Genomic DNA, 24,397 nt, shown 5'->3' on the forward strand with positions numbered 1-24,397 from the left:
CCAAGATTTTTAAAAAATTCTGTCACACATTCAGGAAGTCACTGCAGGGACAGAGCTGTAGAGCTATAGATAGTCTCCCAGTTCTCTTCATACCCTTTACTACTGAGTTAAATCCTGAACCTCTTACCAAATACTTCAGAAAAGGCCTCCTAACATATTAATCTCAAAATAAACTTATTTGGAAAAAAGGAAAGAAATTCCTTTTTCAACGCTGCTTCCCATCAAGGGCTATTTAAAGCCAGTTCAACCAAATGATTATTTGTACATACAACCCTTTTATCAGGATGCATAGAAGCAGTGGAAGGAATCTAACCAGGCTTCTATCCGAAAGCAGGTAGGTATGAAATAACATGATGAATATACCATGCATCCCAAAATGTCATGTAAGAGACTCGAGCCAGCAAGCTTATCATCTCCAAGTCCACTACACCAGCAGATATGCTTTTGGCTCAAAAATGTTACCCTCCTTTTTAGCTCTGACGAAGTGATGTCCATTTACTTTCATTTCAGCACTCTTCTAATTTGTGTGGGGCTTCCTAACCATCACAGATGAGGTCATGGAAATCAGTGAAGAAACACTACCACCTCCAGAGAATTCCCTCCTGGTCAGCGAGGGCCAAGGAGACGGCCCTGCCTCCCAGCGGTCCTGCGGAGGACAGCGAAGGCTGTAAATGTCCCTCAGCGTATCGTCTCCTGAGCACTTCCTTTGTGATGGGGGAGCCGAAGACGCTCCCTGGTCCTTCCTCTCTGAGAGTGCACTCGAAGATAATTCTCAGTATATGTATTTTCATCCTGAGTCTAGTGCAGGTAACGGCAGTTTCCTATGACCTGCTCTGCAGTTAGGTATAGTTATTATCCACTCTTTTCACTATCCCTTACTCTAGGAAAGAAGAATAAAAACGTTTGCGTGTGTAAGTTCTCATGATGTTTACTTTAAAGTAAAGATTTAAAAACCAGGCAAGAACCTGTCCAGAACTGGACAGATACAATTACGTTCTAATTCTGAACAATTATGTACTCTCTCCTAAAAGATCTTTTCTGAGATAAAGACTCTCGATTGTGAGGAAAACAAACATTTTGTTCATTTGCTAATCAGAACTTCCAAGCTGGTGCATCAGGAATGAGTGGCAGTGATACCGTGTCCCTGAGGTGGCCAGCAGGGCTGTGGAAGTCAGGGTCCCAGGACTGCCCACCTGTGGCCGTGGGCAGCCTCCTTGGCTCACCCCAGTGTGACCTGCTGTACGTGATACTATGTGCAAGAGGCCAGGGAACACTGCAGTGTGTGACAGAAAAACTGTCTGGATAACAGATTCTAATCCATTAATGAAGTGTTACTATAAACAGTGGAAAAACACAGTTCAACCAATGGAAGACTGTTTTGCAATGAGAATCTACTATCTGGAAAATGTGAACTAATAATAGAAAACAACTTACATAAACTCATTTGGGTAACTATTTAGCCTTCAGGAAATAATGCCTATAACTGTCTCTGATGTGAACCACTGTGAGGATGGGGCCCTACTCAGAAGATATAATTAGATTATTTCACGAACATTAGTGGTTACCTGTAAACACTGGTTTACTTCAATGTAATGCTAAAGTATCACCTGAAGAGACCAAATACAGCCGTGGCATTTCTTTTTTCCATATGCTTACCCACATTTTCAAGAGCATTCACCATTTCTAAATATTCGAATTTCTTTTGTGGATTGGCAACCTTATATACCACTTTGAGGAAGGTCTTAGGATAGCCTTAAATAATTAAGGGGAAATCCAATCCTATATGGGATAACAAACTTTTCCTTTAAACAAAACTAGGTTTTGTTTGTTTTTAATTAAAAGAATAGCTGGTTAACCCAATCCCCTAATTTAAAGATAAAAGAAGCTGCTTCCAAGAACCTGCTGCAACAGAAAAGCTTTAAAGTGTTTTTTTTCAGCAGTACCAGTCTTCAGTAAAAAAAAAAAAAAATCAATAGCCATGAACATATAGAATATTTCTTCCCCTCTCAATGTCAGTTAACAAGAGATCAAATTAATCTACCAAAGATAACAGTTAAGGGATTAAAAAATCTCTTTGTACTTTTTTTGAAACTGATCAAAACACCCAAAGACACCTAAAATAACTTTGCTTTTAAAATGCACATTAAAAATAAAAATGCATGTCAACACCTACTTTGTAAACTACAGAGTGAAAAGCAGCCTGACAATGATGGAGGCCTGGTAGCAATTTCCACTAGGAAATCATATATGCACAGCAGTGTGGAAGTGAAAACCAACCAAATTCTATCACCGTATAAGATATCACCCCATGATACTCCTACTGAAGAAACTCTAGAAAAACAAAGTCAGGAAGACCAGACCATCTTTTAGGAAGCTGGCAGAGTATGAGATACGTGTGTTCTAAAACTCCAGATCAATTTCAAGGTCTTGTAATGCCCCAAACTCCTAAGTGTCTGTGCAAACTGGACCAATTCCCAATCTGGCCCAACATACGATAACCTGCATGTACAAGTTGGCCCCCATATGCCAAAACCTATGAGTCCTGGAACATAACTGGATCATAATGGCAGTATTTACAAACAAAAGGGAAAGTAAATACTTGAAACTCATTTCAGCAAAAATATCATGACTATACTCTGCTGTGATACAACGGTGCGGAAATACCAGCCAATGTTAGAAGCAGGAAGACAGCAGCCACTTTTAAGTAAGTAAAAGCTCAGGAGGATGTATCACAATATTTGACAGGCTTTGCCAACACCCTTCACAAGCATTAGTCACACTCAGAGTGGCAGGAATGTTGAGCCAGTAACAATTCCACTCAGGTTCAATGGAGTCACTAAATGACCACTGACCAAGTCCATCATCTTGAGTCCCTCCAACAGCTTGCAGTTCCTATTCTTCAGCCGGTGGGCTTCATCAATGACTACACAGCGCCATGGAATATTCCGCAGCTCAGGACAATCAGTCAAAATCATCTCAAAGGTAGTGATGATGGCATGAAACTTATAGGACCCCTTTATCACTCGACCCTATGAGAACAACTCTGAATTATTAATTAGCATTACAGAGTACTAACAATGTTAAGGGTAAGTAAAGAACATAAAACATATGGATTTATTCCTTTGGGAACATTTTAAATTTTGTAACACATTTTTTTCAAGATATTTGGGAGGTTTTATGCTGTTATGGTATAACAAGGCTTTAAAATTTTTTCCTTTTAAAAGAAGTTAGAAAATTATTATTAAAATTTCTGATCCAATTTCATCACAGTCCACACCCAGTAAAGTGCCACTACGAACACTCATTCTACTAATATCCTACAGACTCCAAAAGGTAGAAGGCCAAAGGCATTATGTGCTAACTTAAAGAGAAGTTTTTACTTTTTAAAACTTTATACCTTTCCTTACTTTTGTAACTTTTATTTCTAAAGTGGTAAAATGAAAAACATTCACTTAGGATAGAGCTTAAAATAATTTCCCAAATTTAAAAATACATACAAAAAACAGATTTTGATATTTTCTTCCTTTGATTAGATAGAGGGCAGATTTTCACACTTAAACAAACACATGAAACAAAACTCTGTCCTATTTCTAATTACAGAACTACCAGTTACCATCTAGAGCTTAAAACTAATTTAGCATATACTGTTCTTTCTTCATTAAGTCATTTATAATTTCAATATCACAGAATAACTGTATGCAGTTAACTTGAATAACTAAAAATTCACAGTAATCGCTAAGAGCCAAAGTATAAACTTTTCCCTTTGGATATATTTTATTCAATGTGCCTCTCAACATTACATGCCTAGTATCTTTCATTTCTAACAATAATATAGCAAAATAAATATTCTTTCTGTTCACATTTAATAACACCATTTTTTTTGTTCACTTTCTCTTACAATTACAAAAGAAAGCCAATTAGAAAATCAACACATTAAATGATTTTCAATGATCATCCAAGGGAAAGAATTTCATTTGTTTTTAATCTAATAATCAGGACGACCAAAGTTATAAAAATAAAGACCCGTAATCATAAGATGTAGAAATATAATGCAAACATAAATGGGGTAAGAAACCTAAATAAAGCAAGTTCCTCAATTTTGCAAAATCTAAACCCTTCCCCCAAATCACTCAGATCATTTTAAGTCCCAGCGCCCTAAAACATATACACTAAGCATCAGGAAAGTCGCCTGTGATGTTTTACCTGGGGATCTTTGAAGTACATTTCATACAATTGAATGGTCCGACGACTAGCTTGACTCCCATGATACACAACCACGTTCAACTCTGTCCAGGTACGGAACTCCCTTTCCCAGTTGGGGATTGTGGACAATGGGGCAATTACTAAAAAAGGGCCATGGATTCCTTTCAAATATATCTCATAGAGAAATGTAATGGACTGGATAGTTTTTCCCAAACCCATTTCATCTGCTAAAATGCAGTTTCGCCTTCAGGAAGGAAATAAAACAAACAAAGTTAATGAGTACAGATAGTAGTTACTGCTCTCTTTTTACAAAATATATATTACTATACTCACAAATGCCTATCTTAGATGTTCTCTTAGATTCAGTAAAATACATTTCAAACAAAATCTAAGAAATAACAATTAATTATACATACTTCTATTAATCTCTGTATTACTTGTTGAATAAATAATATGCACACTTCCAATGCTTAATTTTTAATAATTCTTATTAGAAAGCTAAAATGTTAAGTTGCATTTGAGTACTATTTTCAATAACTACAAGGAACTTCAGGCCTTTTTAAAAGTGAGGGAAACGTGTTACATACATGTTGTACCAATTGAAAAGTAGCCAGTTTACTCCCTCCAACTGGTATTCCCTGAGTTTGTTATTGTTTCTATACTCCCTGGAACTCTCCGATTTCTTCCAGTCGTCAGCGGGAGGTCGCTCCTGTTTCAAATACAGTGAATCCCATTAGTGGTTTCTCAGAGACCACACCATGATGCTTGTTTCCAAATTAAATCCTCCACCCTCAGCCAATCCTTACCACGCGCTCTGTTTCCGGCTCCCTGGACATCAGTTTCTCAAACTCTTCGATCTTTGCTTGATCGATGTCCTGCCTTAGCTCCCAAGTGCTGTCTTCATAAGGCAGCGAACACCACTTCACCAGATAGTGAGTCACAGGCTGGGCCAGGGTTAAAGAAATCAGAACTGGATTCATTTGAACAAACACTCCATGTATAAAGGGAAAATGTGTTCTACTTCATTTATCAATAGACGCCACCCAGGCAATAGTAAGTCCGAGTGGGTAGAAGTCTGAAAAGTAGTCCCTAGTTATAGATTCTCAAGTCTAAACTGAAAATAGTATTACTATTACCAAAACAAATTAATCTTTATCTCAGTCACTGCTAAGTAATCTTTAAAAGCCAAAAAGTACAATATAATGAAATATCTAGTAAACAGCTGAATTTGAGCCTGTGCAAATCATTCACAAGGTATCTGATTCAAACTTACATGGTACATTGTTTTAGTGCATTTATATATTTATATAATTGGTTAGTTTCTTAAAGAATGAGAAACAGGCTTGAATTTATTAGGATCTCTGCATTTTTCTTACAGAGAAGCATACTATTTATGCATGAGCACTTTAAAATAGTATGTTTGAACTCCAGAAGATTGGCAAACAGAATATTTTGGGTAATACAGATCAATGGAATTTCCTTTGTCTTTTCCTGTAGAAAATATTCAGTTTCTTGACTGTTATTTCAGGACCAAAGTCCACTAACCTGGTTGTGATGTTAAAACCATTTGCTGTACTGTGGAAATATACTATGAAACAGATTTTTTTTAAGTAAAACTATGCAAAACTAAAAAAGTCAAATATCATGTTATAGGTATGGTCTTTATTTTATAATATCCTCTGTGCATATTAAACAAAGTTCATCAACTTCGCTAAGGGTGCCAATGTTAAGCAACATCAAATTCCATTCTGCTATAACAGCACTCTCAATTACGTAGGAAAATCTGTGCTACATAACAGATTTACACCAAAATGTACAGATTTTTTTATTGATCATATTCTGAAATTGTGCAAAACCTCAATGTATTTGTTTCATATTGAAAATTGATTTCTTTTTAAAAAGCTCTCAGACTACACATAAAACACATTTAGCACTATTACTAAATTATAAAGCCAATAGTAAGTCAGTAAGTTTCTGCTGGATTTTGAACAAACACCCCATGATCCAAGGCTCCGACCAGGATGAGATCTAGGACTTCCACAATCGTTCCCCGTAAACACACATGAGCCATCTGAGCCACCGCCCCCTAAAGTGAGTGATCTGCTGTTACCTCTCCCCGGTCATCTGTGCTACGTGAACAATCCATTATCCGGTCAACCTCCACATAATCTGGATTAAAAAGCTCATCTTCAATCTGCGCCAAAGGAAAAAAGTGAAAATGTTTATGTAATTCCTGGGAGTAAACACTGTTTCTCACTTTTCACCAGGCAGTAATACTTTGGGTCACAGCAATATAAAATTTATATTTGGCAAGTTCTTTTATATTAATTGAAATGCTACAATTTAGCAAAATCATTCCCCATGAGGCAATCAGACTTCTCAGACTTTGTATTAACTGGGACTTTTAATTACTGTGTGAAACCTTTTCACTGTGAGAGAATGTTTAAGAATATTTGAAATGAAGTGTGAAATTACAATCCACTAATGAGCAGTCCAAAAGGCTTATGGCATGCAATGCGTTTGGCATTCTTGAAGCTACAGTCTGCAATAAAGAACCAGAGCCATGCACACAGTGAGTGCTACTGGAATCTCGTAACTACTGGAGCTGTCTGATGCCTTTAAGCATCGTTTAAAGAATGTGATTCAAACACTAAAAACACAGAAACCAGTGAATTTCAAATTCTAGTGTGAGCCGAGTTTATAAGGTTTGGTTGTCTTTATCAATCAGTACCTCATTTGAATACAGTCTCGTCATTAAAGGTTGTAATGATTTATTTGTATCAAATATAGAACATTTAGCTAAAAGTATAGGGATAAAGGAATGAGGCTTAAGTAACTGGGTTACTTAGCTAATATATTAACAATCTTTACAAAAGAAAGTAATACTGCTTGCTTGCAAAGTTATCACATATAAAAGAATAAAATAGGACTCAAAGGGAAGGTCCAGACTAAGCCATACTTTACATAAGCCAAAGTCAGATAAGTTAGAAAACACAAGTCATATTATTGTGTTCCTATTAAATAATTTATCAGTAATATAAGTGCATTAAAACGCTTTGCAGGGACATGTGAGAAGTCACTCAGACACCGTGTGTATCCCCTGAATTGCAGGTTGAAAAGATAAGCTGTTCGATCACAGTTGGCTCAAGGATAACAAACATTCTCTGGGCTACTGTTCCCATTAAAACACCCAGTTTGGATGCTTTGAACTGTGAATTATGGAACAAAAATCAGAAACACAAAAATGTGTTTCAACTGCCTCAGGCCTTTATAGAGAGTTGATTAGTGAGGCAAAAAAAATCCATTGAAATTTTCAGTTAATTTAAAATGTTAATATATTGGTGCACTGGCTCTGTCGAAAGCTTCCGATTTAGGCACACAATATGTATGCATTATTCACAGACAGCAAACACACTAAAACTTTCTATAAACTAGTTTTAATGACAAATGTTCTCTTTGAGACAACCTATTCTTAGACAGAAGATGTCATTGCTGAACTTAAATTTCTAACTGTACTCCTAAACACGTCTATCCTTCAAACGATTAATCTATGCATGCCATCATGCGTGTGATGCAATTTCCAGTTTCAGTAACCTTTTTGAATAAAGATTTCAGTTGCAGTAGATTTATAAAGAAGCCTAAGGTGTAACAGAGAATGCAAAAGCGGTCATAGCTTTGCATGGAACACCTAAATCCAGGACCATCTATGGGAATCAGACAAAAGGGGTGTGTGTGTGTGTGTGTGTGTGTGTGTGTGTGTGTGTAAAAGAAAGAGTAAGGGAATATACTTTATCCTACTCTGCTAGCTCTCAGATTCTCCTTTCAGACTTCTATTCAAGTCAAAACTTAAGATTCCAGTTGACAGGTAAGATAATGCATTTTATCTTAGTGGCAAGTTAATGCATTTCAACTTTGGTGCAGGTGATGCACAAACACAGACCCAAATGAAAAGGCTACAGAGCTGGGGCCAGGCACAAGGCTGCAAAATGACTCCAGGAAATATGGTCCAAATAAATGTGATGAACAGAATCAGGAGTCAAGGCTGTAGGGGGAAGTTACCATAACATGCTTTCCTTTTCCTTGCCATTAATCCATAGAAAAAGGTCAGCAGAACATTCGCTGTTCCTTCCTAAAAGGAAGCTAAACGATTTCAACTTGCCCCATGTCACAGACATTTAGCCTTAGTTTCATTTCATTAAGAAAGGCATGGAAAATAGAACTACCCATTTTTTTTCTCAGAAACTGTCCTTTCAAAGAATCACCTAAATATTCGCCAACATGTAAGGAGTGAGTCACATCCGCGTACCTCCATTCCCCTCAGTGCTAACTGCCGCACTGCAGAGAATCCGAATACTCAGAATAACTGAAGTGGTGATTTGGACACACGTCCAGTAAAACCACCACCATCTGATCCCCCAGCTAATACAAACTTTACAATCTGTCTGTTGGGAGCGTGGAAATCAGATTCCAGGGGAACACAGACTTGCCACCTGGGATTATAAGGATTTTATGACATAAAAGTACTGAACGTTCTTCTGCCCCTGCCCCCATCTTTAAAAAGAGGTGGGGGTGTGAAGCAGCTTGTTAAGCAGGTATTATTTTGCATCAAATTTCACACTTCTTTACATTTTACATTCTGTTAACTCCTTTATGGAGAAGAAAGCTAGTAAATCAGCAAGTTTAATCTTTCAGTGTGAAGGTTTCTCTTTTAATCTACTTGAGGCTGCAAGTGAAACCAAACTGGTAATCAAAAGTCCAGAGACCCCAGTAAGCAGTTTGCAAAGCACTTTTTTAAATGAGCTTGACTATTTCGGGGGGAAACATGGCCCTTCTTAGAAATGCATTTTTTTTTCTTTCCTGCCCCAGGTATGGTTACTTTTTCATCATAATTGATAACCTAGGATAAAGGGAGACGGACAATATTATACCAACTTTCATACCACAGTACACCATTTGTGAAAATGAGTTTCGTGAACTCTCTGTAATGAGGCCTGGACTTGCACAGAAGAAATACGCCTCATACCTTCCCCAATAGAAATAAAGCTTTATTTCCTAGAACTTGCATTTAGTACTTAGAGTTTTTAACCTGCTAAATCTTAATATAACATTTGTCTACTTACATTTTCCACCATCTACTAACTGTACTTTCATTACAAGATTGTAATCATACCATCACATTTCCACATAATATCATAAGGACCAGTATCTTCTCCACTAAGCAACAGGAAGAATGAGAAATTTCCTGTTTACACATTTTTTTTTAGCAATAACCAGTTACCAATATGCAAGTAACAGCACCAAATGAGGCAAACTAGTTTTTCTTAATAAATTACTGAACTAAAATTCAAAATTCAGAACATTTTAATAAAGTAAACACTTTAGAAAATTAACCAGGTCTTTCATACCTCTGAAAGGAATTTGTTCTGGCCCTGCTTTGCCTTAAATCGTTTAATCTTTTGCTGAATTCTCTTATCTTTTTCCAGATCTTCTACAGATGCCCACTGACAATGAAGATAAGAGCTAAAAGAATAAAATATTTGAAACACGTTGAAAATTATTCATACTTTATTATCTTTTATTGTTCCCACCCCCCAAATCAACTAAACAGATAATTAGCAAAATAACCTGTTTCATTACTTACAGAGGCTGCTGAGCAATATTCAACATCACTACTAACATTTGAGAATAAGAAAATCAGTAACGGTGCCCAAACTCTGCCTTCTGTCCTGAGCCCCCAGCTCTCTTATCCACTCCCCATTAAAAGAGAGAGAGAGAAAAGATGTAATAGCAAGCTGTTTCCGTGAGTGGATTACACTTTAATACAAAACAATTAATACTACAAAGTGGCCTTAATTATGAATTTGTGTCTTGAGCATTTACTGTTAATTAAGAAATAAAAGGTTTTAATTGAGTTAAGAGAATTCAAACTTAAAACAGCAAAGATATACCTAACTTGGTCCTTTTAGAGAAATCCAGGAGAAAAGGCCCAGTGCCCACTCTCTGAACACCCGCGCCCCAAACCAACTCCTACTCAGTTCCTGCCCTCCCTGCCTGGCTCTCCCAATCTGAAATGATGGCCCTTGTTTCCTTGAGAATTATCAGGGTCTAATGTCTACCCTGTCCTGGCAATAGGTAAGGCCCCTCCCCTCAGCCTCACCACCAGCCTACTCTGAGCACATGTTGTGTTTTCTCTAACCTTAACTGGAATACTCTCCACACTCCCTTCTTCTTTCCCGAAACACACAGGTATAGAGTTAAGGTTTCCTGGTACCTTTGACATTATTTTGTTTGGTATTTCAATATTCTTTTGTAGCATTATACCCTGTCACCTGATAGCCTCAACTGTCTCTTATTTCTCTCACTAGTCATGACATTACAAAGAAATGTGGTGCTTAAATATACAATGGAGGACCCAAAATACCTGGGATTTATTTATAAAAAATGTCTATTTACTCTTGTATGTTTAAACTTCAGTCACCTTCAAAGTACTCTCTATTTGATGCCATACACCTATTAAGATATTCTTTCCATTGCCCAAAAGAGTTTTTGAACTCTTCGATTCTGATGCCTTTTAGGGTTTCCGCCGTTTTGGGGGGTTTTTTATTTCACCTCTTCCAGGAAAATGTTTCCCTTTGAGGACTTTTTCATCCGGGGAAACAAAAAAAGGTCACTTGGGGCAAGATCCGGTGAATAGGGAGGGAGGGTGGGGCACAGGGGTCATATTATTTTTGGTCAAAAACTGCTGAACACTCAGTGTGGACAGGTAATGCTCATAAATCACCCATCATGAAATGGGCAAATGTGTTGAAAGAGTCTTCTAAAAAATTCACTGAAGCCAAACACAGCCTCTCACAACAAAGCCAGCTGGTGCACTGATACAGATGGGTTCCTAGAACACTCACCTAGTGAGGGGAAGCCTGTACTACAAGGAATCTGCCCTCCAGAAGATAATTCCTTTGGGGGGGGGGTCCCCCCTCATATATCTCTTTCAAAATCAAGGTGTTACTCTCAGAAATTCTGCAGCCATTATAAAATCTTTCAAAAATAATTAATGACATGGAAACACTTAGGATATCAAGTAACATATTTATATTTATGTAAATATGTTTATTTACATACATATATTAATATTGTGATTATGTAATTTTGTAATTCAGCATTAATGTTGTAATGTTATGATTTTATATATATGCATTTTCAAAGGAAAGATTTGATTTAGTCCTACAACTGACTGAGATGAGGACTTTAAATATATACATCTTACATTGCTATGAATTGACATAAATGCTATACATTCATATACACAGAGAAAACAGACTAGATGAAAAATGCAACAAAATGTTAATAATGATTATTTTGGATTGGTAAGATTGCAAGTATTTTATCTTCTACCTTCAATACATACTTCCCAAATTTTCAATCAATACTCAATACTGCTGTAACCAGAGACAAATATGAAAATAACCTCGTCTAGTCCCCTAACTGCTGGGTGGAAAAGGGGTGTGTGCAGTCAGCACTCTTGTCCTGGCTGACGTGCGTAGGCCTTTAAAGCACCACCAGCATGACTATGAGTTGGACACAGGCACTTCTCTCTCTCATAAATGGGGCTGAAATTCTCCATCAGTGGTGCTCTTTTATTAAAGGGAGAAAAACCCCAGGCTTTTCAACCGAAATCAGAAACAAGGTAAGGATGCCCATTCTCTCAACTATTATTCACTATCATATTCAAGGCATTGGCCAATGCCATTATATGAGAGAAAACAAGAGGAGCAATCATTGGAAAATAAGGAGCAGAACTACCTCTATTTGTAGATGACATAATTATATAACTGGAAAACTCTATAAAATCTATTACAAAATTAATTCAAAAAATAATTCCAGTAATGTAGCAGGATATAAAACTGAGTCAACAACTTCCACACACATAAATAACCAGTGAGAAGATACAATATTAGAGAAAACCTCTTTTATAATATCAATAAAGATAAAATACTCAGCAATAAGTTCAAGAAGAAATGTGTAAAACTTTACATAAGGATGTATTTAAAAACCTCCTAGATAAACTTCTGGTCAAGATGACAGCATAGGTAACACAGTTTGCCTCCTCACACAACCACATCAAAAATACAACTAAAAATAATTTTAGGACTGTATAAATGTAACTACTCCTTAACTGCGATGGAGTTGAAACTGCATTGGCCCTTTGAAGGTAACCATGAGGCTGATGTGGTCTCCAGTGGAAATGAGTTTGACACCCCTGCCCTATAGGCTGCACAACCATGGGAGAGCTACAAACATGTTGGTCCACCACCACCCTGCTCCCAGACAGCTGAACCTACACACAGGGCAGAGGTTTGTGGTCAGTGGTTACAGTCAGTCCTAGCAGCTGACTAGCCTGGGTAAATCCCTCCCATTGACCTGCCAAGAGCAATCAAGGCTCAACTACATGAGAAGCATGTACCCAGCCCACACTAAAGGTGTACCTCGAGAACCCAGCTTGGGTGAGAGGCAAGGCTGTGCCACTGGACCCTACAGGACACCTACTACATTAGGCCACACTACCAAGACACGGAGTCAAAGCAGCTCCACCTAATACATAGAAACAAACACAGGGGGGCTTCCAAAACAGAGGAGACAAAGAGACATGGACTAAATGAAAGAATAGATCAAAACTCCAGAAACAGAGCTAAATCAAATGGAGATAAGCAATCTATCAGACACAGAGTTCAAACCACTGGTTATAAGGATGCTCAAGGAACTTAGTGAGACCCTCAACAACATAAAGATTTAGTCAGAAATGAAAAGATACACTAATTAAAATAAAGAACAATTTACAGGGAAACAACAATAAAGTAGATGAAGCCAAGAATCAAATAACTTATTTAGAGCATAAAGAAGCAAAAAAATCAGCCTTAGCTGGTGTGGTTCAGCAGATTAAGCACCGGCCTATGAACCACAGGGTAGCAGGTTTGATTCCCAGTCAGGCACATGCCTGGGTTGCAAGCCAGGTCCCCAGTAGGGGGTGTGCAAAAGGCAACCACACATTGATGTTTCTCTCCCTTTCTTTCTCCCTCCCTTCCCCTCTGTCTGAAAATAAAATAAAATCTTTTTTTAAATTACTTGCAGAGAATTTAAAAAAAAAGCAAAAAGCAATTAACCAAAACACCAAGAAGAAAAAAAAACGAGAACAGTGTAAGCAGCCTCTGGGACTATTTTAAGTGTTCCAACATTCGCATCATAGGGGTGCCTGAAAAAGAAGAGAAAGAGCAAGCAACTGGAAATCTCTTTGAAAAAAAAATGAAAAAAACCTTGCTTAATGTAGTGAAGGAAATAGACATGCAAGTCCAGGAAGTCCCAAGAAGTCCCAAATAAGATGGATGCAAAGAGGCCCACTCCAAGACACATCATAATTAAAATGCCACAGGTTAAAGATAAAAAAAGAATCTTAAAAGCAGCAAGAGAAAAGCAGTCAGTTACCTACAGAAGTGTTCCTATAAGACTATCAGTTGATTTCTCAAAAGAAACTTTGCAGTCTAGAAGGGATTGACAAGAAGTGTTCCGAGTGATGAAAAGCAGGAACCTGCAGCTGAGATTGTTCTTCCCAGCAAAGCTACTATTTGGAATCAAAGGGCAGATAAAGAGCTTTCCAGACAGGAAAAAACTAAAGGAGTTCATCATCACCAAACCATTTTTATATTTCATTCTTATGAAATGTTAAAAAGACTTATTTAAGAAAAAGATCAAAACTATGAACAATAAAATGGCAATAATTACATATCTATCAACAACTGAATTCAAAAAAAAACCTAAGCAAATGAGAAGAACAGAAACAGAATCATAGATAGTGATAGAGAATCACAGAGAGTGTTTTGATGATTTCCTGATGGGAGGGGCATGCTGGGGAACGGGTGAATTGGTGACGGGAGTAAGAAGTACAAACAGGTATTTACAGAATAGACACAGAGATGTAAAGTACTATAGAGGAAATGGAGTAGCCAAAAACACCTATGCATGACCTGTGGACACTAACAGTGGTCTGAGGATTGCCTGAGGGAAAGTGGGGTGCTGGGTGGAGGGGGGCAAAGGGGGAAAAACTGGGACAACTGTAATAACATAATAAAATATAATTAGAATAAATAAAACTCTCCTAACAGATAGAAAAATAGAGTTGAACTAACTGGAAAGTTATCCTTGTTTTTAGATAGCATGATTCAACATTATATATTTGCAAATTTAATACAATGTAAATAAAAATATAAACAAGCATTTTTATAGAGCCACACAAGCTTGCCGAACTTATATACAGAAATAAACATGCAAGAATATCCAAGAAAATGTTAAAAAGGAAATGCCCTTAGGGGAAACAACATATACCAGATACTAAAATATACTCTCAAGCCTCTACAGGGACAGTAGCATGCCACTGACGCATGAACTGAAAAAGGAGGAGAATGAAGTACAGGTGCAGAATCAAAAAAATATGTGGCTTCAGTACACATAATAAAGGCTGCTTCTCAAATGGCTGGAGCAAAGAAAGACTTCTAATAGTGCTGCCAGAACAACAATGTTTATAAAAGAATAACATTAGAGTCATGCTTTAGGCCGTAAAAATAAACAAAAGTAGATCAGGCACCTAAACATAGAACACAAAATATGCAAGTACTAAAGGAAAACTCACAAATTCCTCTTTAACCTAGGTGTACGGAAGGGCTTTCTAACTATAACTCAAAAGCCAGCTCCAATAAAGGAAAAGGTTAATAAATATAACTATATAAATATATTTTTAAAATTTACAATGCAATAAGTGACAAAGTCAAAAGACAATTTTGAATCTGGAGTAAAAAGGCAGTTGCAATACAAAACACAGAGGACCAATATCCCACACAGATAAAGGACTCTTAAAGACTGAGGAAAGCACAATAGAAAAATGGGCAAAAGACACGAACAAACAACTGACAACATAAGACATCAAAAGGCCATTAAACTTATGAAAATATGTTCTACTTCCTTCATAACAAAAGAAAATGGTAATTGGAACTATATTAAAATAGAATTTCTGACAAAAAGTAAAAAGTGACACTATGTTGGGAAGACTGTGGGCAAACAGGGGCAATACACTGCGGACGGGAATGCTAATACAACCCTATGAGAGGAAATGTGGCAATAACAGAACTATGTCTACCTCTGGCCGTTTGATCTAGCAATTCCACTTCTAGGAATTTACCCCAATGCTATCCCTCCAACAATTCGAAAATAAATACCCATTAGAATACACACTGCAGCATTCTCTGTAACTGTAAAGTATCAGAAGCTATTTACATAGGAGACTGGCTGAATAAGCTATGATTCAGCCATGCAATGGAGTACTATTCAGCTGTAATAACGAGTGAGAAAGACCTTATGAACTGATCGGTCAAGCAATTTTCAGAACACAGTATTGTGAAAAAAGCAAAGTGAAAATGTGCACTGCTAGTATGCTATTCTTTGGTACAAGAAACAAGGGGGAAAAAGACACAGTATCACATTTTATATATGTAATATGTATATAATATGTAATATTTGCATATTATATAAAACATTCATACTATATGTAATATAACTGTATAATATTTCTATAACATGTTATATTGTGTATAATATATGTAATGCTCATACATATATACATATCTATGCATATTCATGGCAAAGTTTGGGAAAGGATTAATCTGGGATTAATAAGAAGGCAAATAGGAATGGGGTGGAAAAGGAGAATAACACTTTTTTGAGTATCCTTTTGTGTACAATTCTGACTTTTGAACCAGTGAATATTTCATGAACTTGAATTATATATGTATCAATAAGGATGGGGATGAGGAGCTAAAATGGAATAAAAATACAAACAGAAACTAACAACCCATACTGAGTATCAAATAAATAACCACCACACTGAAAGGAGTCAGGAGGAGGAAAAGAAACCAAGGAAGTTTTTAAAGTATTGTACTTAGCCCCTACACCCTCAGGCTATATTTAAAAAGCTCTAAACAAATACTGAATGAGCTCATTAGTAGGCTTTTCACTAAAATGTTCTAGTAATTTAGAAAGCACTGCCTATGTATTTTAGAATTTCCAAATAAGCAAATACACTACAGAGAATAAGAGCCAGGTTTTTTGTGGTTGAAGAAGGGAGTTATTAATATTCAAAGGGGAAAGATGGAATGAACCCTGTGGTGTTGAAATAAATTTGGACATTATTAATATAAAGGCACTGTTTTTCATTGTTGTTAGGCTGGCAGAAAGGTAGAGGTGTGTGTATATGTAAGTACTATATCTATGTATAACGTGTTGTGTGTGACATGTCACGTATACATAAACATGTCCACACACGTATGTGTACATGCACAGGATGCCTCTCCTAGCCCTAGAGGCCTAGGAGGACTCCCCAGGAGCAATGAGCAAGCCCACCACCCAGATCTTCACTTCCAAATGCCCTTCTCTAGTAAAAACAACCAAGGCTCCTTGGAGAAACCACTGATTCCAAGATGTAAACAAGAAAATTACAAGATGAGTCGGGAGCATCCTCCTGTGCCGGAACATAAGGAAGCTCTCCAAGGACAGGGACATGGCAAAAGGAGAGAAGCCGGTATGAGGGGCTCCCAATGGCCAAATGCAGAATAACGGGAGCAAGGTAAACAACGACGTGATAATAAAGAATTATGACCAACTGAATAAAGTAAAATGCCACAAGTCTACACTGCTATAAAAAATAAGCAAATGGGTAAAAAGGTAAAGCTCTTCCTTATAGCTGAAACCCAACTAATAAATGTAGGAGTGATGAAATTAGTAAATCACCACTTAGCAGCCATTATCATATTTAACAATCTTAAAGTATCTTCCTACAAACTACCTTTTATTTACAAAAGGAAAAACAAATCTTTTATAGTATTTTTGCATTTTTTCCTGTAAATCTAAAATCACATTAAAAAAAAAAGTTAACAGAGACTGTTAACTTTATGGAAATCTGAAGTTCTCACAGATCTCAACAATATGAGATAGAAAACTTGTTTCTTCCAGAACCACCCGTGACTGACGAAGGACGACTGGTGTCCCCTGGCCGGGCAGCGGTCCCTGGTCAGGGTCACTGGGAACTCCTCTGGGATTGTGCACAGGCCACAGCAGATGTTTGCCGCGAGTCCAGCTCCCCGGTTTTACTGCTCCACACTGATCTGGTGGATGCCTATCTAGTAGTACCCTTTTTTGGCAATCAATACTTAGACATCTTTGCTCTGAGTTTACTTTGGTAAATGTACCAGAGAATTCACTCTCTTCTCTGCCTTAATTCATTATCTCTTCCTTATCTACTCATACTTCTTTCCTTATACAACTATATAAAATCAGGTCATATGTATAATTTGCATCTTTGTACTCCCCATGCTGAGTATAAAATGACATTTAATGTTGACTGAGCATTTTTATCACCAGACTCTGTATTTCCTTGTATTCTCGTAACACTGATAAGACACTTCCTCATCTTACTTGCTAAAAGGTTTTGCTCACAAAACTTCAGAAGTGTATCAGTTCATTAACACAGCACCCAGTGCAATAAGGGAGAATAATAGGAAGTATGAGGCCTGATACTTTTATTCTCTAGGGTAGGGTAAATTTTAAGTTTTCCTAGGCCGTTTTGACAGTAACTCCCAAAAGCCTCTCTTTAAACTCTAGAATGTATTAATGTGGTACTTGAATTCCTTTCCCTAAAATGTTTAAAGCAAATTTAATGTTTATGTTATCAATTAATATTTTGTCTTTGTTCTGCAATTGTTGGTTAGGGTAGGAAATGGCTTGGTCTTCTTCAGCAGGATGACTACTGATCCTCAACACAATGCTGCCTCATCAAAACCTGTGTTTGTCCCAGTGTCCTGCCTTCATCTACAATGCAGAACAACTCGCTGCCTTTTCAATTCAGGTCTTTAAAAGTTATGCAATTCAAATTCACTAAACAAAAGTTAGAAACAAAAACATAAACGGAGCTCCCTGCATTTCCAAATGTGGGTGATGTCACGGTTTTCTAGAGCTTTTGCCTGACAGTTGAGTTCTAGTCTCAAGTGCCTGGCATTCATTCCACCCACAGATGAAGGGAGGAGGGGCAGCCCCACGGACTCTATTCTCAGAAGACAGGCAAGTGTCATGTTCCTCACTTCTCTCTTACGGTATGAGTTTTTATCCCCTCTAAAAAGCACTTCTTACTTACATGTGAAAGTTAGTCAACTTTTACACCCACTGTACATTTTCCAGAAAAATTTAATTCATAAAAATATCACAAGTTATTAGGCAATGGTCTTCAAAGTTCTAAATAAATTATAGCATAGTTTCCCAATTCCTAATTATTTTTTTTATTTTCCCACTAATTTTAAACCACTATTTAGTACTTTGAAAATATATTTCCCAATTTTAAAAAAATCACAATCTACTTACAAGTTTTTGTATTTCACATAGAATTCCTCAACTTCTATCTCCTCTCCAGATTCCTTCTGCAACAAAAGACAGTTTCAGGCACATATTTAAAACCATCTACTAGGATACTCCAAAGCAATGACTTACTCCCACATGAAGACAAAACGGGGATGGCAAAAGCAGTGCGGGACACTGCCGTGAAGAGCACGCTGGGGGCGGGCAGGCGGCCACCGCGATGGAGACCGGCACACGGAGGCCCGTGCACATGACTCGACGTGCTACGGCTTCTAAGACATGAATCATTTTAACTCCTCCCTAACCACACGCAGCTTCATTCACAACAACCTGACCCCAAATCTGGCTTTCTGCCAAACCCACAGTGTTAAGTAGACGCCAAGTGTACCATTTTCTCAGGCAGCAGCCAATTAGCAACTGCTCTCCTGAATGCCATATGTATTATTTTTGGCTGCCTCATGGCAACTTTACATTGTGGGTTTTGTAATGTTTTAAAATATTTAAAAGACATTTATTCCTCCATATAGTTAATAACTCTAAACAAGAAACCATATAAAACTAAACCTTGTGCTTACGCTGTAATTTCAGTGCATCACTATTCACAGTTTTAGTTTTACTCAGTGGTACAATTAAAATCTCTCAGACAAGATGTCTCGCATACGTAGCAGCCAAATAAAATTAGCACTCCAATACCAGATTTAGGTAAGGTTAAAATTGCGATACCCATCAGCCAAGTCTAGAGTTCCGTGGTCAGATTATCAGTAACTTCTCCCTCAACCCTACTGACTGCAGCATATGCAAAAGATACGATTCATATGACTTTTTAAGCATCTCTTTCAGTATTTTTTTTCCTTTTTGGTTTTAGGCTATTAAACAAGTCATAATATATAATTTCCTTCTGGAACATTTGATCAGATAAATCAGGGATGTAAATATAAACACCGCTTACAGATGTTTAGGAATTGGTTTGACACGCTCACAACCCCGGCCTGCCTTGAGGGTCACATTTGGCTAAGCTGTCTCAGAAATGCGGTCAAGGAAATCGAGGCAAGTAGGAACATGACAGAGGACAAATAAAGGAGCAGACTTCTATTAGATGGCAGACTAGCAGAGGATCTATCCAAAGAGACTAGTTTCTCTCAATCCTTAATCTTCAAACTACTACCAAAGACTGTGTGAACTTAACACTTTTCTTTGAAACTCCTACATGTATTAGTTAAACCTAAATTTGAAACAGTTTTTCTACCTACCTCCAGATCACCAAGAAGAAGACAGTCCTCAGGAATGTGATCAAAACCCCATAACATCTGGTTCTGCCCTAATGGACCTATAAATGGTCATAACCATAAAGCAGCTCCCTAAACCAATGTGTTCAGAACACCATCTATGTTCCAGACTTTTAGTTGCCCAAAATAGAAAGAAATGTTTGCTGCATGCCTTCAAGAGCCAGCAACATAAATTTGAATTAGCGATAAATTCTAGCCAAATCTGATGATCTACCTTACTCTTTTCTTGTCCCAACATAACCTCATTTTACTCCCACATGTCAACAGTGGTTTCAAGGTACATTAACACTGTGCGTAGAACTGGAGACTCTGGTAGAAAGGCAAAGATAAGACAGGAGACAACCAGAGAAAATGGAAAACCAAGGTGAGCCTTACATCTTCTGATGCTTCTCATAGCATATCATGACATTTAAACCTAGAATGGAATTGAAATGGCTGGTCAACTGTTTTTACTTTTTTGATGCTATATTTTTTCAATTCTGAAAGGGTTTTTCAGAATTACGTTGTGTTTGAAGTAGTAAAAATACGAACTTTATAATTCCTATGCTCTGTACGTCCTGATTCCACTCTTCCCAACCTTCCCTCTTGCCCTGTCCTCCCCACCTCACTCGAAGTGGCTGCCCCATCCCACAAATTCCAAGTGGGCACAAAGCACACAGGGTCGACTCTTAAACCTCAGAGACGGTTTTCGTTCCATCTCAATTCTGTTCCCAGAAAAGCTCTGATTCTTGCAGCCACCAACCGTCTGCCTCTGACTCTCACTAACACCCACTTTCTTGACACGACCAGCTATTCCTTGGGGAGCCTGCTGTGGAGATGTTTAACAAGAGGTCTAGAGCTTTCTTGGAGGAAGCAGTTAGGTTCCGAGCCTCTTATAGTAGCACCTGGAGCTGGGGCAGAATTGTCCTAGGGCCTATTCCTTTTGGATGTTCCAAAAATTATGAGCCTGTGCTTTAACTGACCACACATACTGAATCACCTTCTTTCCCCTAGAACAAACAGAACTGCTTGGTAACCTTTATTTCATATAAATATGACCATGCTGACCTCTCTTGCACTCCTAACAGGAAAAACAATTAATAAATGTGTGAGAATTCATAAGTCCTCGGTAGCATTATTTTAATTTTTCTAAATAGTAGTCAGTTTGACCAGCCTCTGGTGACAGTCAAAAACAGCTCCAACCCCTACCCCCAATGCCTTTAATTTTCAGAAACCATTTTATAACAGGCATATACAATAAATAACTGAGTCAAGACACTATTTCTGCCCAAACCAAAAAAAAAATCCACTCAAATTTATTTCTTGGACAATTACCACTAAATTGGACAGTCCTCTAAAGTAATTCTATGTGTTCAACAGAATAACTTGAGAAATACCTATATCTTTTCAAGACTCCAAAACTAGTCTATCAAAATCTGCGTTATTCATATGATAATTAAAGTTCCAAACATATTAAGCCATTTTTGTCTCACTGTTCACAGGAACCAGAAACCTTGACTAGGCAATAAAGAGACTCTTCCCGTCACCTGGATTTTAAAATAGCATCAACAAATGATAATCCTATAGCCTGAAAGAACGAATGACCTTTCCTAAGCATCTTATTACTAAATTAGGCAGTCACTCTGAGGAAACAAACCTACACTATAGTATAAAAAAGATGAAACCCTGTTAATGCACAAAAGAATGAGAAAGTACCCCAGTAAAGTATCAATAAAGCAGAGGTACAAACCCTTCCCGCTTCTGGCCCAACCCCCCAGACTGTCTACCTGAGATGCCAAATCACAGGGTCACTGAAGGAGAAAGTGAGGGCATCGGAACAAATGTGACGATGAGTTCTGCCTTCCTTGTGCTCTACCTTTTTGTTACTGAGTTCAGCTAAAGAGTATTAAAACAAAAACCTTGGAATTTAAAATAAGCCCTTAAAAAGAAAATATACCATGTAATGAAAGATAAAGAATTTTAAAGAATACAGTCAGAATTGACTGAAAGGGCTACTACGCAACAACGAAACAGGGAAAACAAAAGAACTGAACTTTACAGGATCCGAATGTCCATTCTTAAACCTACTTCAAAGTTCAAAGACAGGTATCAACTATATCCCTTCCACTGGATCTCACCCACATTAATTTGGGTTTAGAACAACAGAGACGCCTGAGCTGCCCATGTTTAACACGAGGTGCTGAACTGGGGAGGCTCTGCCAGACGTGTTCTGAGAGGCTGCTGACTCCAGTTCACAACGGATCTTCCTCTGGCTACAGTGATGAGGTCAGCGGACTTTGAAAACCACAAACTGAGTCCCCACTACGTGTCAGCACTGTGCAGGGTTGGCTTTCAGAGCTCATAGCCAATTTCTACAGTGCTGGCAGGGGGAGATAAAGGCACCTTCTCACAGCCACTTCTTCAATTATTCATGGTAATAGGAAACAGAACAGCAGGCATAGCTAGAATCCACAGGATAATCTTCGGTTTCCTTTTGTTTCTATTTGCCACACTCCCCTCCAATATTATTAAAACTGATAACTAATGCAACTATTTTGAGAGCATTGGCATTTTAAAAAGTTAGTATCTGCTAATGTGTACAACCTTCTAATGGCTTTTTATTGTCATTTATGAAATACCGATAATCTAAGCTATTCAGTGAGCTCCAATCTCCTCTCTACTTTACTCATACCTCAAGGCCCATCTCCCCTTCCAGAGTGGTTTTTTCATTCATTTTCTCTATCCTGAAACCCACCAACTCAGGAAATACTCCACCCTCATGTGCAATTATTGTAATTTTCAATTTATGTGATAAGATAAACCTGGTCATCTGTAAATAGTAATATCTATTCCTAATATGGGTACCTATCTTTAAAAGGGGAGTGAAAAGAAAAAAAAAAAAGACAAGGGAAAAAAAGCCCTAAAGTGGGCAAAATAAGTAAATAAATAAAGCAATGTCCTACATAATGCATAGTCTAAGTAGCTCTGAATAATACAGCTAATTATAATTTGCAACCCCCAAACCTGCTGAGTACGCCTGAGTATGAAGCACTTTTAACTGAATGAAAATTAATATATCCCATCCAAACCACAAGCTATTTACTCAAACAAGTCACTTCAATTCAGTGAAGGGGATTATGCTTTAAAGCATGTTAAGCATTTAAATTTCACCATATATCTACAATACATAAACTAACATTTCTACAGTCATTAGTAGGACAAAAACCACCACCTTTCTAATGAGTTAAATAGCACTCATTTCTGCTTGAAAAGGTGGGAACTTTGGTTGAGATTTAATTCATCAAAGAGGAAATCTTCATGTTCAAAGAGTCACCAGATAGCTACTCCATACACCCCCTTACCCCAATACACTCAATTTGAATAACAGAAAAGCAAACAGCATCGCACTAAGGTAAAGAGAAGGTCACTGCTCGTGCTCTAACATTTTCGAGGATCTCTAAACAGAAGTAGTATTTGAGTAGCAAAGGTTTCCTATTTGATAAGCTTGGGATCTCACTTTAAGTCCTATAATCCCTCCATTCCTATCTCTCTCAATGGGAAGTTATGCTTTGTATATACTTTACTTTGGGGAAAAACTTATTTTACATGTCAAGACAATGAGATTGTACTTCCACTCGCCTTGAATACAGAAAGAACTGTGCATTCGGCCATGATTCAAGCTGAAAGACTGACGCCTATATCTAAAGAAGAGCACTTTCTAGAGATGCCAAAAATGGTATGCCAGATCATGTAAATGCACCTGGATACCTATTCGATACTTCAAACTACATAAAGCGTTTTCCCAAACTGGGCAAGAAGAGAGATGGTTGGGATGAAACCAAGAATCTCAATTGGTAAAAGAAAACCCAGGGTTACGAAAATTCTTTGACACAAAGTATGTATCCCTCAATGACAAAGTCATCAGACTAACGACAGGTACTTAGAGCTCACCTTTACAGGTCAACATGAATTTTTAATAATTTTGAAGAATAAGTTACACTATCTTCAAAATGTCACACTGAAAATAGTTTGGCATTTCACCTTTGCACTGACAAAAAGATATTAATGAGCCCTGGCTGGTGTAGCTCAGTGGATTGAGCACGGGCCTGTGAACCAGACGATTATGGTTCGATTCCCAGTCAGGGCACATGCCTGGGTTGCAGGTCAGTTCCCAGCAGGGGATGCATGAGAGGCAACCATACATTGATGTTTCTCTCCCTTTCTCTTTCCCTTCCCCTCTAAAGATAAATAAAATATTTTTAAAAGGTATTAATGAATATTTTAATTGTATATTTAAAAAGTTATGAACAGTACGAGAAAACAGCTATTCCCTAAAATATTAAACCTCCATGGGGGTGGGGAGGTAGGGGAGGGCAAGAAACTTTTTCCACATGGGAAATGAGAGGTCATGGTAATGATTTCTATGAATAATATTTATGAAAAAGGCAGCCTATAATGCTAAAAGTCCTATAGATTTTGAGACT

At 37.6% G+C, this 24,397-nt stretch overlaps 1 protein-coding gene across 5 annotated transcripts in view; it reads right to left on the reverse strand.

The window, feature by feature from the left end:
• Window positions 1-24,397, reverse strand: part of CHD7 (chromodomain helicase DNA binding protein 7) — a 198,298-nt gene that overhangs the window by 41,941 nt on the left and 131,960 nt on the right. For all 5 annotated transcript variants that reach the window (XM_053660799.1, XM_053660800.1, XM_053660796.1 and 2 more), the window contains exons 7-13: window positions 18,655-18,710; window positions 9,609-9,723; window positions 6,314-6,397; window positions 5,010-5,147; window positions 4,791-4,912; window positions 4,204-4,447; window positions 2,853-3,029 (exon numbers count right to left, since the gene is read on the reverse strand). In XM_053660799.1, the coding sequence (XP_053516774.1) occupies window positions 2,853-3,029; window positions 4,204-4,447; window positions 4,791-4,912; window positions 5,010-5,147; window positions 6,314-6,397; window positions 9,609-9,723; window positions 18,655-18,710 (936 nt within the window). The remainder of the gene's footprint in view (window positions 1-2,852; window positions 3,030-4,203; window positions 4,448-4,790; window positions 4,913-5,009; window positions 5,148-6,313; window positions 6,398-9,608; window positions 9,724-18,654; window positions 18,711-24,397) is intronic.

The sequence above is a fragment of the Artibeus jamaicensis genome, unplaced genomic scaffold (genome assembly GCF_021234435.1).
Source record: "Artibeus jamaicensis isolate MK-2021 breed Jamaican fruit bat unplaced genomic scaffold, CSHL_Jam_final scaffold_916, whole genome shotgun sequence".
NCBI classification, from domain to species: domain Eukaryota; kingdom Metazoa; phylum Chordata; class Mammalia; order Chiroptera; family Phyllostomidae; genus Artibeus; species Artibeus jamaicensis.